The sequence below is a fragment of the Tamandua tetradactyla genome, chromosome 7, assembly GCF_023851605.1.
Source record: "Tamandua tetradactyla isolate mTamTet1 chromosome 7, mTamTet1.pri, whole genome shotgun sequence".
NCBI lineage: Eukaryota > Metazoa > Chordata > Mammalia > Pilosa > Myrmecophagidae > Tamandua > Tamandua tetradactyla.
In genome coordinates, this window is record NC_135333.1 from 41296813 (window position 1) to 41312207 (window position 15395).

General features: G+C 55.0%; 1 protein-coding gene across 2 annotated transcripts in view; it reads right to left on the reverse strand.

Moving 5' to 3' along the window:
- CERK (ceramide kinase) overlaps window positions 1–10647 on the reverse strand; it is a 52385-nt gene extending 41738 nt beyond the window's left edge. For both annotated transcript variants that reach the window (XR_013179363.1, XM_077169198.1), the window contains exon 1: window positions 10524–10647. Coding sequence is in view for 1 of the 2 variants with exons in the window: in XM_077169198.1 (XP_077025313.1) it covers window positions 10524–10647 (124 nt within the window). In the remaining variant the exon portion in view is untranslated. The remainder of the gene's footprint in view (window positions 1–10523) is intronic.
- Between the last annotated feature and the right edge of the window lie 4748 nt (window positions 10648–15395).

Below are 15395 nucleotides of genomic sequence, written 5' to 3' on the forward strand. Positions count from 1 at the left end.
CATTAAGGCTTACATGAAAGCAAACATGGGGGCCATGAAGGCTGGTGGGTGATCAGGGGCTCAGCTGCCCTCCCTGGGGACTGAATCAGGGTTGAGCCTCTCTTAAAGCTCTCTAGATAATTACAGGCACAAAATCACTGAAACCCTCACACCTTAAAATACTACTATGTCCCTATGCCACCAGAACCGCAGTCCTGGGAGTCAGAGTTCTGCCACCCCTGCAGGGGAATCCTCCATTTATAGGGGCCCCTCTAGACTCAGAGAGCAGTGTCTGCTGGGGCCTGCCCCCCACCAGCCTGGCTGTCACCTTCCCCCACAGGCCCTGCCTGAGGCTCATAAACCCAGAGGGAAGCTCCCCGGCTGGAAACTGAGCCCAGGACGGATGAGTCCAGGCATGGGGAGGGGCTGCTCAGAGGGTGCTGGAACTGCACCCCAGCGTGGAATGCACAGACTCAGGGTCGGGGTCCCAGCAGTGTCCAAGCAAGGGGCAGCGCAGTTTCATGGCACTGCTGCCACAAGGAAGCCAAGTGTGGTGGCACAATATCTTCAATGCCTCTGCAGACAGGACCACCTGGCATCCAAGGGCAGGCAGCTCCTCACCAGGAGGCAGGGGCAGGTGTTGCTGGATTGTGGGACAGAGAGGAGGACAGAAGCCCACATTCCACTGGACCCAAGCCCCGGACACAAAGTCTGGAGCCCCATGGAGCAGTGTGTGCCTGCCTCTCCAGCATGCAGCCCTCCTCTGTGGCACTGCCCACCCTGCCGGGAGCCCCTCCTGAGCTGGGCGCCTAGGTGGGCAGGGGGTCAGTGCGGGGTGGGTACCTTCCCCCACCCCAACCCGGGTCCAGCACACTCCAGGGCACACAGGGGCGGCTCCAGCCAGGGGGTGGGGGGACTTCCCCTTTCAGCCCAGAAACCCTTCCCTCCAGCTGCCCTCTGAACGGCGGTGGGGAGGGACGCCACGGCTGCCTTGTGACTACAACTACCACGTGAAGAAGGTCACCAGTGTGTCTGTGATGGAGAGATGCCCAATCCATGTGTCCTGCTGAGAAACACCTGGAAACCAGATGCATAATTTCCCACGTCCTAACAGTACATTAACCTAGCAGCAAGTCAGCATTTGCTCCTCGGCGCCCAATGCGGGAGGCGGCAGGGTACAGGGTCACTCTCCAGGGTCTGTCCTCTCCAGGGTCCCCGACAGATCATCTGAGCCCCAACAGCTTCCCAGTGCCCCTCAACCGTCCCCTGACACCCACAACGGGGCCTGAGCACAGAGCTATAGGCGAATCCTCAGGAAGTGCTCACCAGCACGCTCAGGCCACCCAGCGGCCAGTCCTTGGGATGGGTGCCCCTGCCAGTGTGAGGGGTGGAAGAGCAGGTGCCTCTTTGCATCCCCTGCCTGGGGGCTCAAGAGAAGGGCGTGCCAGACAGCCAACCCAATTACAAAATGGGAAAAAGACTTGAACAGACACCTATCAGAAGAGGAAATACAAATGGCCAAAAGGCACATGAAGAGATGCTCAATGTCCCTGGCCATTAGAGAAATGCAAATCAAAACCACAATGAGATATCATCTCACACCCACCAGAATGGCCATTATCAACAAAACAGAAAATGACAAGTGCTGGAGAGGATGCGGAGAAAGAGGCACACTTATCCACTGTTGGTGGGAATGTCAAATGGTGCAACCACTGTGGAAGGCCGTTTGGCGGTTCCTCAAAAAGCTGAATATAGAATTGCCATACGACCCAGCAATACCATTGCTGGGAATCTACTCAAAGGACTTAAGGGCAAAGACACAAACGGACATTTGCATACCAATGTTTATAGCAGTGTTATTTACAATTGCAAAGAGATGGAAACAGCCAAAATGTCCATCAATAGACGAGTGGCTAAACAAACTGTGGTATATACATACAATGGAATATTATGCAGCTTTATGACAGGATAAACTTATGAAGCATGTAATAACATGGATGGACCTAGAGAACATTATGCTGAGTGAGTCTAGCCAAAAACTAAAAGACAAATACTGTATGGTCCCACTGATGTGAACTGACATTCGAGAATAAACTTGGAATATGTCATTGGTAACAGAGTCCAGCAAGAGTTAGAAACAGGGTAAGATAACGGGTAATTGGAGCTGAAGGGATACAGACTGTGCAGCAGGACTAGATACAAAAACTCTAAAATGGACAACACAATAATACCTAATTGTAAAGTAATCATGTTAAAACACTGAATGAAGCTGCATCTGAGCTATAGGGTTTTTTTTGTTGTTGTTGTTGTTTTGTTTTTTGTTTGTTTTTGTCTGTCTGGTTGTTTTTTTTGTTTGTTTTTACTATTATTATTACTTTTATTTTTTTCTCTATGTTAACATTCTATATCTTTTTCTGTTGTGTTGCTAGTTCTTCTAAACCGATGCAAATGTACTAAGAAACAATGATCATGCATCTATGTGATGATGTTAAGAATTACTGATTGCATATGTAGAATGGTATGATTTCTAAATGTTGGGTTAATTTCTTTTTTTTCTTTTTTCCGTTAATTAATAAAAAAAAAAAAAAAAAGAGAAGGGTGTGCCAACCCCAGAACAACCCATGCTCAACCAGGAGACCCCACACCCAGAAAACCTGCAGCAGGGGACCCCCAGCCTTCTTGGACTCCCGTCGACCCACGCAGTCTCAGACCCAGTCCTGTCTTTCCCTGCTCCCCCTCCTAGACACCGTGCTGCCACCCAGCTGCCTTCCTACTCGCCCCCTCCCCACGCTGCCATGAAAGCACAGAGGGGCCTACAGCGAACCCCAAAACTTGTGTCTCTGAAGAGGGGGTGCACCCAGGAGGTGGAACCTCAGCCCTAGAACGCCAGCTCTGGGCCACTCCCCAAGCCTTGGGGTCTCCTTCCGAAAGGGGTGCCAACAGAACCCCACAAAGGGCTACTGTGGGGGCTCCATGAGGTCACAGATAAGAAGCATTGCCAGCACAGTAAGAGCCAGGGGCACAGAGCCCACCCACGCGGCCCTCCCTCCAGCGCCTCCCCTGCGCTCTGAGCAAAACAGAAGACAACTGACCCGGGCCCCCAGGGCCCATGACAGCCGCCTCTGTGGCTAGAAGAACAACCAGTGGGCGGCGGGTGAGGACCTTCCCTCCTCCTGTCTCTGGAGGTGCACTGAGGGTGGGACAGGGCGGGGGGGACACCACCTCTCAGCCCAAGGACCACGGCAAGAAGAGGGCAAGGAAGGCAGCCCCTGGTCCTAGGCAGGGACCGACGGCCCTGCTGCACCCAGCAGGGCAACCCCCATTTCCAGCCCTACCCCCCAGGAAGGAGGGCAAGGGGAGACCCAAGAAGCACAGCAGAGGCCACGGAAACATGACTGGCCTGAAACCACCTCCCACCGACCGGGAAGTCTCTCAGTCTGCACCTGCCAGTTTGAACAGCTGCTTAAAAAATATTCCACCAAGGGATTATGTCTTACAACACAATACTGGACATGTTCAGGAAACCACCTAAAATTAACCAATGTACCAAGAAGCAGGAAGAGCTGACATCCTCAAAGGAAAGGCCAAACAACAGATGCCAAACCTGAAAGACCCAGGTGGTGGGACTACCAGATGATTGCCTGCTCTTAACCCACGCTCAACTGGGAGAAGCTGAGTATAAAGTGACTGCAAAGCTACAATTGTTGGGAGAGAAGCAGAAACTATTCAAAGGAACCTAAAATAAGGTTTACCAGCAATACTCCTGCTTTTGGAGATGAAATTACACCTGAGCCAATCCTGACAGTACTATGCAAGCAACCCACTGCCTTTAAGACAAACTGCAGACACTGGCCACGAAACCACTTGCCCTTCACTTCTAGCAAACTTTGTACAAGGAAGGGCCCTGACAGGAATACCTGGAACTCCTGTTCATTTTCCCACTCAGTGGAAGTCACCTGAGCCCACCCACGTGGCCCTCCCTCCAGCGCCTCCCCTGCGCTCTGGGGGTGGCCTGCCCACCCTTCCAGGTAAGGAAAGCCGGAGGGACCCACCAAACAGCTGGACCCCAGAACTTCATGTGTGGCTGTCCCTGAGGCTGCCAGTGAGCAGCTGTAGGATTTGGTTGTTTGCATTACATTGTCTTCACAACGCGGCACAAGGAGATTTCTACAGCACACATAGTGGACAGCTCATATATTTGATATGCAGCCCCTTGGAATTTGTGGTGGGCTTTACACGAACCATTCAGTTGCCTGGCCACTTTCCCGATTTCAAACCTGCATGCCTTTAGAGAAGGCAAAGGTGTGTAGAGAGTCACCCCCACTTTCTCAGCCAAACCCTTGGCGTCTCTGCACTCACTGCCGAGAGCAGAACCCTCTGTCTTCACTGGTTAGCAAGGGTAAGCCAAACCCTCCTTCTCGTGCTTGTTCATTCAGCTATCTGCTCAGTACCTGCTGTGTACACAGACCCATGCCAAGGGCAGAGGAGAAGATGCCAGGGTTCACCTCACTGGGCCAACCAGCAGGAGAACACAGGTGCGTGTGGGACACCAGGGATGGTCCAGCAGGCTCAGACAGGTGTCCAAAAGAACAAGTGGGTGAGGTGAGGTCAGGACCAACTGTGGGGTACCGAGGATGTGAGCCAGACCAAGGGTGACACAAGCCTCTGCAGCCAGAGAATGGCGTGTGAGGAAGGACTTTCCAGGAGTGTAGACCATCCCGGGAGGGGGTGGTGGCATGTTAGACAGCAGTGGATGCAGTGGGCAGGGTTTTTCCGGGAAAAGTTAAGTTCTGGATGGGCCAGAGGTGCTTTCTAAACCTGTGACACCTCTTGCAGAGTGGTACTTTAAAGAAAGCAAACCACGAGCAAGAGGGATTCATGGGGGCAGGAGGTTAACAGGCTCCCAGCTCAAAGAGTCATCTGAACCAAACAGGGGCCAAAAGAGAACCACAGAAATGGGTACAAGGACAGGTGGGTAACAAGTGGGAAAGAATGGAGAATCCGGAGACAGATCCACACATAACTATGGCCAGTGGATTTTCGACAAGGCTGCCAGGTCCATTAGTTGGGGAAGGAATAGTCTTCAAGAACTGGTTCAGAGACAACTGGAAACCTACATGCACAAGAATGAATGTGGACCCCTATCTCTCACCATACACTAAAATTAGTCAAAATGGATCAATGACCTAAATATAAGAGTGAATACTATAAAACTCCTACGATAAAACATAAGGATATCTCTTCAGGACGTTGTAGTAGGCAATGGATTTTAGATTTTATACCCAAAGTACAAGCTAAAAAAGAAAAAAATAGACAAAATGAACTTGACCAAAATTAAAAACTTTTGTGCAAAGGACATCATCAAAAAAGTAAAACAACAATCTACAGATGGTAGAAAATATTTGAAAACCTTATCTGATAAGGGCTTAATATCCAGGAAATATAAAGAACTCCTACAACTCAACAAGAAAAGGACAAACAATCCAATCTAAAAATGAGCCAAGGATCTGAATATACAGTCTCCAAAGAAGGTATTCAAATGGCCAATAAGTATGTGAAAAGTGCACAGCAGAGGATGAGCCATTAGAGAAATGCAACTTAAAACTATAGTGAGGACCACGGTGGCTCAGCAGCAGAGTTTTTGTCTGCCATGCCGGAAACCAGGTTCGATTCCCGGTGCCTGGTCAAGCAGAAAAAAAAAAAAAAGAAAACTATAATGAGATACCACTGGGATTACCATTATTAAAAAATCTGAAACAAAAAGTGTTGAGGAAAAGGCAGAGAAACAGGAACCGTGTACACTGCTGGCAGGAGTGTAAAATGGCCAGTCACTGTGGAATACAATTTGGGGCTTCCTCAGAAAGTTCAACACTGAATTACTGTATGCCCTGGGAATTGCACTCCTAGGAACACATCCAAAGGAAATGAAAGCAGGGACTCCAGCAGATATCTGCACACCAGTGCTCATCGCAGCATTCATCACAGTCGCCAAGAGGTGGAAGCCACCCGGGTGTCCACCCACGGATGACACGGTCCATCCCTACCATGGAACAGTATTCCACGTAAAAAGAAGGGAAGTGCTGGTGCTGCTACAGCTGCTGGAATGCAATGTACCAGAAATGGAATGGCTTTTAAAAGGGGGAATTTATTAAGTTGCTAGTTTACAGTTCCAAGACCGAGAAAATGTAATACAACACAAACAACCAAAAGATGTTTTAAAATCCTTTCCTTATGGCCCAGCAATTCTACTCCTAAACATGTAGCCAAAAGAAACGAAGCCTATGCCTCCCCCGCAAAAGACACAATCCCAGCAACTTTATTCATATTGTCAAAAACCAGAAACAGTCCAAGTCTATCAATAGGTGAAAGGATTGACCAACTGTGACCTTCTTACACGATGCAGCATTACTCCATAACAAAAAGAAACGACCGCTGCTACACAGCACTCCATGACAGTGGGACAGGGCAGGTGGGTGGGGGCACCAAAGAATGGGAAGGGGGGTTTGGGGACAGGGGGATGGAGGATGTGAATGGGGGGTGGGGACGGGGTGAGGGATGGATGGGAGAATGTGGGATGGGAATATGGGGACAGAGGGATGGGGACGGGGGATGGGAGACTGGGGGTGGGGATGGGGGGATAGGGACATTGGGGCACAGAGGCAAGGGGCCATTCCAGGGTTCAGGGTTCCTCTATCCTGACCAGGGTGATGCTTAAACAAATGCACACATTTATTAAAATTCATAAAATGTCCGCATTTTATTATATGCTAATCATATCTCAAAGTCAATTTTTTAAAATCACGTTTAAAAAGAGTAAACAGTAACGTGGAAACCATTCTGCAGGACACATACCCCGCTTTTCTTTTCTGCACATGTACATATACACTTAGTATTGGGCACTCCTTAAGTGTAAGATGAAGCGTGACTTTTTTTTCTGTGTACTCTTCAATGTTTTCTAGATTTTATTAAATTAATATGAATTAACTTTTGTAATTGGAAAGAAAAAAACTGTTAAGCCTGCATGTCTTGCCCACACTTAGCTGGGCACGGCGTGGGGATGCGGAGTGCACACTGCAGATACAGAAGAAGGAAGGGGCTTCTCCTGCCACAGGGGGGCCTGCCTATAGCCTCCCCCACACATCCTCCCTGGCGGTGCCCCTCACCACCCTCCTTGGCCCCCAGCCCCTGGCCTGCACACACCTTTCACAGCCTCAGCTCCACACAAGCAAATTCAGGCCTCCTTGAGTGCTGTGGTACCCCAGGAGATCATTTCCGGTGTCTCAGGTTCAGCCAGAGGGGCCTCTCAGGTTCCCGTTTTCTGTCTGCCCACTTCCCAATGGCACTTGCTATCTCAGCTTCCCCGGACGCAGACCTCGCCAGGGCCTGCAATACTCTGCTCACACAATGTCTAGCGGTTCTTTATCTTTGCTCGTGGACAGTCAGCAACCTTCCCCCGCGAGCCACAGGGGATGGGTGGGGGCTGGACTACAATGGCTCCCTTCTGTTCAGCCCATGACCCCAGAACCAATGCTTCCGGCACAGAGGCGACCCTCCTAGTCCCTGAGAGGGTTAATGAAATGACATGGGGCCACACCTGGCCTGGAGAATGCCCAGGACTTGGGCTGTTCCTAAGACACAAACCTGCACTCAGGCCCCCAGCTCAGCCCCGTTCCCTGCCCCTGCTTTCCAGGCTCTCGACTTCCTGCTGATCCCAGAGCTCCATGTCTGCCCTCATGTCCTCTGTGCACAACCGTCTACCTGCCTTCTCCTGCCTAAGTCCCCGTGGAGCCAGGCACGTGCAGACACCAGGTCGCGAGGCACAGGGCCAGGCCACCCTGATGACCAAACCCAAGGCCCCATGAATGCTTTCACATGGGTCCCACTGCCTTCAACTCATAGTCTCTTCACTGGGGCCAGTTCCTTCCGAGGAAGTGCGGACGCATGAAGATGAGGAACGAGAAAATGGGAGGCTCCATTTCTGGAGCCTTGACCTGCTGCTTCCCACCTACAGGCTACACACTGGGTGAGGCAGGGTGAGGTGGGCCACGGGCATCGCCCTGGACAAACCACGCAAAGGCACCTTCAGGATGGCAGGAGGGACACGATGACCATCCTGAGAAAGGGAGAGCCCGATGTGGCTGTTACCAGCCAGCCTAAACAGGAGGCTGAGATTGGGCACACACCACCCGAAACATGGCGCGTGGTGACTGGAGGATGCTGCTGCCACTGCAGGCCCTGCCCCACCCCCCATGGTTATACGCACTGAAGCCCACGTGGGTCCAGCCAGCTTCAAACCCTGGGTCTTCACTAGCTGGGCAAGTTCCTAAACTGTGTGCTCACGGGAATTCCTTCCAGGTTGAAGGTGACTGAGGAATATCAGGTGGTTCTTCACTGATAATAGCCCTGGGCCCTGGGACAGGGCTCTACTTGCCCCACACCAGGCTGGGAGAGAACGCCAAGACACTCTGCGTTCGAGAGAGCAAGGAACCAGGGACACGGGTCCTCCTGGTGGTGCTCAGGCCGCTCTTCCAAAGCGGGCTTCCGAGAGATGGTAGGAAGGGAAAGTGTCTGATGCCCTGTCAGATAATTTCCCTGGGAACCCCAAGGCAGGAAAGCAGTCTGGTCCCAGGCCTGGGGTTGAGGCAGAACTCTCGCCACCCCCTTCAACTGGCCCAGCCTAGCAGTGCAGCTGCTCCTGCACCCCTGCACCCCTCTCGTAGAGCCTCACAGCCCGGCTGGAGTAAGCACACACAGTCCTGCTCACTTCCAACGCCCACCGCGGCACCCAACAGGCACATCCACAAGAAAATACCTGACCCAAACACATACTCCCCCACCAATTAAACACGAACCCCTGCTCCTGTCACCAGATTCCCTCTCTCAGGAAACGGCAGCCAACTAGCTGCCCAGGCCTACAACCTGGCACCCCGACTGCAGTTCTTCCAGAATCCAACCCCTGCTCACCACTCGCGTCTCCTGTGGGGACTGTGCCAGCGCCTCCTTATCCTAACTCTAAATCGGTGTCCCTCCACTGGGAGCCCCAGAGGGCCCTCTAAAATGTTATGTGGATAAAACTCTCCAGTGGCTTCACCATTCCCAGTAAAAGGCCAAGTTCCCACCATAGCCTCCAAGGGAGAGGGACCTGGCCCATCTACCAAAATCCAGAATAGCCCCTTCTCCCCCATCCTGCCCACCCCCTCCTACCCAGCTCCACCCACTTCTGCCTCCCACAGGGCCTCTGCACTTGCTCTCCTCCCTGCTTGGAGAGCTCTCCTCCTGAGAAGTGCACTAAGTGTCTCTGGGTTACATGGTCAGAGGTCACCACGGGTGAGGCCTCCTGGTCATCCACACAGGATAGAGTCCTGCCCTGCCCCTGCTATGGGACCTGCCCCCACCCCGGAGCCTGTGGAATTCTTCCTGGAACCTCTACCCCCATTAACAGGAAAGGCTCCATTGCAGCAGGGGCTTTGCAACCCCAGGTCTCCAATGTTTCTCTCCCTGTAAGTACTCAGCAAAAACCTGGGAGAGTGTGGACGTAAAGGAAGAAACTGAGCGCACCCACACTTGTCACCACTGGTGTCCTGTGCCTTGAGCAGCCTCTTCCAGCATCTCCAAACACAGCCTCCAGGAAGCCCCCTTCCTGTGGCGGCTCCTAGGCATCTCCCCATATGCCTGTGCCCACTCCTCTGCCCTCAGATCTCTGCCCAAGAGCCAAGCATTGGCTGCTCCCCCAAGGGAGGGCGGGTGCCCCCACCTCCTGTACAGTGCCCTCCAGAAACTGGGGCTTTGCCTTTTCCATTTTGGTCTAAGCACAGGAGAATTCCACAAACTACCTGTTCTCCAAATTGGGACGGCCTGTCAAGGTCATCCCTCCAAGGAAGAACCTCCCTGGCAGAGAGTACAATGCTGACTGAGGGTCACCCAGCACCCCGTCTCTAATGTAAGAGCCCCCTGTCCCCGCCCCAGTTTAGGAACACTGCTTTAAAAAAAAAAAAAAAAAAGGCACCTCTCTGGGTTGAGCAGATTTCGAAGCAGTAGCCTGGTACTCCCTCCGGGTCCATCCAGGATAGATTTCCGGCCAATGGCCGCCCTCTGGACATTTGCAGGGGCGGAAGGGCCGCGCCGCCTCCAGGCTGGCCTCCAGAGCCCACATCCCTCGCCGGCCGCCGGCGCCTCGCCCTCGGGGTCCCTCCGGGAAGGGCTCCGAGGCCACGTCCCCGGGCACTGCGGGCGCCCGGCCCTCCCGTCTCCGCCGCACCCCTACTTGCTCTTTGTCAGCTCCGTCCCCAGAGCGCGGTCACTCTCGGCGCCCGAGGCTTCTCCTGCCGGCTGCCGCCCCGCCCCCCACGCCAAGGCCCCGCGGGTCTCCCGCCCCCCAAGACCTCGGTCCACCCGGCCTCCCGCCTTCCGGGGCCTGACCCCCACCCTCCCCCCACCCCGCCGGGGCCCGCGCACTCGGCCCACCTTCTCGGTCCCCAACCCCGGGGGCCCCGCCGCGCCCTCCCTCCCCGGGCGCGCTCGGCTGGGGCGCCCGCCACACTCACCCGCGCCGGGGGCGTCTGCGCCGGGCCCCGGGCTCCGCCACCAGCGCAGCAGCGCCCGCGCGGGCTCCAGGCTCACGACGCAGCTCTGCTGCTTCACCCACAGCGCCGACCGCAGCGGCTCCATGGCCCCCCGCCGCCTCGGCCGCCGCCGCCGCCGCTCGCCCTCCGGGGTGGGGGCCGCGGGCCGGGTGCGGGGCCGAGGGGCGCGGGACCGTTAGCGGCCCTCGCAGTCGGCGGGTGGCGGCGGCGCGGGGCGGGTCTGCGTCACCTCGTACGCCAGGCGGGGGGGAGGGGGACGGGAGGAGGGGGGAGGAGCCTGGGGGGCTGTGGGGCTGCGCGGGGAGGGCGGGCTACGCGGAGCCCCCACGGGCCGCCACCTCCGGGGGCCGAGGCGCAGGGTGGCTCGCGGGGGTGGCGAGGCGTCCCCGGCAGGGCCTAATGACAGGGTAGGTCGGGGCGGCGGAGGATGTCCGGGCGACCCAGAAATGCGGCCCTGGCGGGCCTCCTGCGTCCTGAAGGTCAGCCCGTGGAAGCCTGGACGCCGGTCGGGATGTGGCGCCCAGGACGACGTGGCCGGGGAAGGCCAGATGCCCTCTCTGTCCCCCGCTGCCCTCGACCGCCCTGTCTGTGAGGGTGAAAGCGCTGTGTCAACAACGGAAGCCAGGCCGGCCCCTCCCGCGGGCCACCCCCCCACCCCAGCCACCCCCGCCCCCTGAGCGTCAGCCGCGTGCCAGGCACACCTGCTTACAGGCCCACCCTCACCACGACGGAGGGACGGCAGGTGCCGTTCTGCAGGGGGCTTACTGCCTATGAAGGGGCACAGCTGCCCCAGGTTACACAGCTGCTAGGGATGGAGCCAGGTATTGATCCAGGCATCTGGGGTAAACCCATGGATCCAGCTGGGCTTCCAGCTTTGTGCCCCTGCCCCACACCAGGGCTGCCCACTGGGGGAGGAGGAGCATCCTCATTTGGGAACTGCCAGCCTGTGCCCAGCTGGGCTGGGATTGCAGGGTCAGACCCTGCCCGAGGGGCTCACAAGCTGCAGACGGAGGAAGCTGGGATAGACTTGAGCTATCTGGACAGGCAGGGAGAGCTTGTGGAGAAGGAGGCCTTTCTCCTGGGGGCTGGGAGAGCAGGAGCCTCCCAGGGGGTTGGAGTGAACTTCTGTGGGGCCTGAAGTCACCTGAGGGGAAGCTAGGGGATCAGTTGATCCCTGCTCCCATGCAGGCCCAAGGTGAAAGAGAAGGTTGTGTCTGACATTTTGCAGACATACCCCTTGGTATCCCCAGATTTTCTCCACCACACCTGGGCCCAGCTCAAATGCCCCCTCCTCAGGAAGGCTGTCCCCCACCTCCAACACATCCCAGCCCGCTCCCTCAGAGGTTGTCTACCTTCATTACTTCCATTACATGTGTACTGCCTGACACATAAGCCCTTTAAGACCTTGGACTTGTCCACTGCTGGATCCCTGGACCCAGTAAGCACTCAGATTATTTGTTAACGAATAATTTTATCCCTAATTTTCCAAGAAGAACCTTTGGTTCAGAACTGGGAGCTAGAAAGTGCCAGAATCGAGGCTCCCTCGAGGTCTGACCCCAGGACTCAGTTGTGGGCCCAGGCTTGCTCGACAGCCGCTCTGCCCCCATCACCTCTGCCTGCCTAGCCTGCTGCCTCTCAGCTCCTCCTGCAGGAAGCCTTCCCTGCAGACCTGCCCGTGGGGCGGTGCCTGTCACAGTGCCCAGCATATCCGCTGGTTCCTTGTGACCATCTAAGGGCAGGAATGGATGATGAGTCACTCCTGGCTGGGAGCAGCATACGGCAGGGGCCCAGGGACAGGCCTGCAGCCTCCGTGGGGTCCCGCTGGGAAGGCGTGGAGAGGGTGGAAGGCCTGGCAAGAGCCCCAGCCCTGCCCTTGGGCAAACCAGACCTGATCTCCCAGCTGCTCAGTGGGAGCGGGGAATGGACTGCCAGGTCTGCCCTGCCTCCTCCCTCCCGGGGCTGGAGGGAATGTGGATGCGAAACTTCTTTGGAAATCTCGCCCAGTGGGAGGTGGATGCTGGTTTTACTGCTGCTGGTATGATGTGGGCTGGCTGGCAAGGGTGGTGTGATCAGGGCAGGAGCCTGGAGACACTCTGGTCCCTGCCTGGGGCCTCTGCTCCCTCCACCCCTCCTCCATCATTCATTAGCTGACCATCCAGATGTCCATCAGCTCATAAAATCTTCCCTGCTGTCCCTGTAGCAGAGGGAACTCCCACCCCAGCCAAGATCAGTTACCAGCACACCCAGGGCATGATGGGGGCCTCAGAGAGTCAACCCCTTCTTCACCCAGTGGACTCACAGTCCCCTAGCTGGGCTCAGGGGTCCTCAGTGACCCTCAACAGGCCTAGCTTGGGCCTGCCAGGCCCTCACACTTCAGCCTAGGGCGCAGGCTGGGCTTTGAAAAGGGGTGGGAGGGCAAGGTGAGGAGAAGGCCAAGCTTTCAGAAGATGCGTTTGTTCCTACAGTGGTGCTGGCCAGGGAGAGGGGTTGGGTGGGGGTTGCAGGCCCGCAGCTCTGAGCACAGCGCTGCGGAGGGCAGCAGGAAAGAGGGGCCCTGCTCCAGAGCAGCAGCCACGTCCCTGCCGCATGGCAGGTGCAGCCCACCTGTGCCTTCTGATCACCCAGCCAGCCCTGCCTGCCCTCCAAGGCTGGCCCTCTGTGTATCCCAAGGGCCCAGCTGCTTCGCTAGCCTCTTCTCTGGCCCTGGCCCAGTTGCCTGTCTGGGATCCCCCTGGCCATCTCCTTTAGCCTACACACCTCTGTCCATGCCACACGGTGCCCTGGCAGCTCCCTTGGGGCCGCACAGGGCTGCCCGGTGTCTCGCTGGCTGCGTGGGCAGAGCTGGCAAGGAGGTCTTTCCCAAGTGAAAATGATGAGATGACGCCGAGACCTGCAGATAATCCAGGTTTAGGGAAATTTACGAGTCAGGTCCTTATCTCCAAAACTCATTACAGGAAACTGCTGTGGACACCAGAGCTGAGATTGGCAGTTGCACCTGAACTGGTTAGAAGGCTAAACCATTAAACACTGCCAGGAAGGAGAAGGGACTCTTGTTTGCTCTAAGTGGCTTTCAACAAAACCACTGAAACAAATTGGTCTTCCTGCTTGCACTCAGCTGCCAGAGGGATCCCTTTCAAATGCAAATCAAGATGAAATCCCTGCCCCCTACCCCCTGCCCCCAGAGCCCTGCATGGTCTGGTCTGCCCCCACCTACTATCTGCCCCTTGTCCCCTGCTCCCCAGCCCCATGGGCCACCTTGCTATGTCTTGAACATGCCAAGCATGGTCCCACCCCAGGGCCTTTGAACATGCCAGTTCCTCTTCCCAGAACACACTCCCACCCTCGGCTGATTGTGTGGCTCGTGTTTACTTCACTGCAGTCTCTGCTTAAATGTCAAATGAGACAGGCCTTCCCATCCGCCCCCTCTCCCAGGCATGTTCCGTCCCTTCTTCCTCTTTATTTTTCCACGAAGCGTTGCTCACCGCTGGATGCTACATTATATGTTTACGTGCTCATTTGTGCACTAGTATGTGCCCTCCAGAAGGGCAGGACTTTGTGGCTGGATCCCTAATACCTAGAAGAGTGCCCAGCCCAGAGAATGAGTGAATGAGCAGAGGGAAGATGACAAGGGGCTGGTGGTGGAGGTGGGTAAAAGCATTCAGGAACAAGAGGGAGAGGAAAATTCCTGACCTTCCAAGTAAAGAAATGCTTTGTCCTTCCTTGCAAATGAGTCCACAGTTCTCTTTTTGCTCAGAGGGCTGTAAAGGAAGGCAAAAATAAGGAAGTTCGCTGGATGTTTTGCTTGTTATCAGTAGAATTAGAACAGACTGATTATCTTTCGGATATGTTAAAAGAAAAAGAAAGTTAAATGTAGTCTGACCCAGAAAAGGCTTAATTGCAAAGACTTAGGTCTTTAAGAAGGAAAAATGAAAGCAACAATATAACTGTAACAGATATTACAGGAAATACAAACTGGCTGATTTATATTTAAGAGTCTTGGACTACATGAAAACATAAACCTCAACAATATGTTGCTTACAAAGGATGCTCAGAAAACGAAGGTTGCAGGAAGGCTAGATCTAGCGAAATGCACCAGTGCCCTCTCTCATGGGCTGACCTAGGTGGGGAAGCTCTTCCTGGTCCCCTAAGACGCAGCTCAAGGGGATGCCTCCTGATTAACCCCATCTCCACTGTCCTCACACCTTGAAATGGCTCCTAATGACATGCCTATCACTTTGTGTGATAGCGTGTGTCTGCCCGCTTTGCCTTTCCCAACAGCCTGTGTTTTAGGCTGGCCCCCCTCCCCCCCCCCCCATCCAAGGACACCCCAGAAGCAGAACCTGAGACCAAGTCCTGGGAGCAGGCAGTTTATCGTGGCAAGGGACTCCAGGGAATAGGAGTAGGGGGCCTGGGGAGGGTGCGACAATTCTTGAGCTGGCCAACATTGATACACCTGGGGCTCCATCCTTCTGGGAAGGCGCCGTGGGATTATCCACCCATGGTTTCACCCTCAGTTCCCCTCCCCATTGATGTTAACTGCCTTACCCTTGCTGGTTTCTGCATTTATGAGAGTCTGACCTTTTTCTTGCAATCACATGCCTGGTGTCAGAGAAGCCAGGACAGAAAGTCGAGCATCTGGTACAACTGAGGCTGGTGCTGGCAGGTTAGACGTGGAGGAAAATGTGGAGAGGCCGTGAAGAGGACATATGGTGGGATAGATGCAGACTGGGCTCTCCATGAAGCTGGTCCTTGTCTTCTTAATTTTTGTATCTTGGTGCCTAATACAGAGCCTGACAAACTGTAGGTAGTCAATAGATATTGGCTGTATGAATG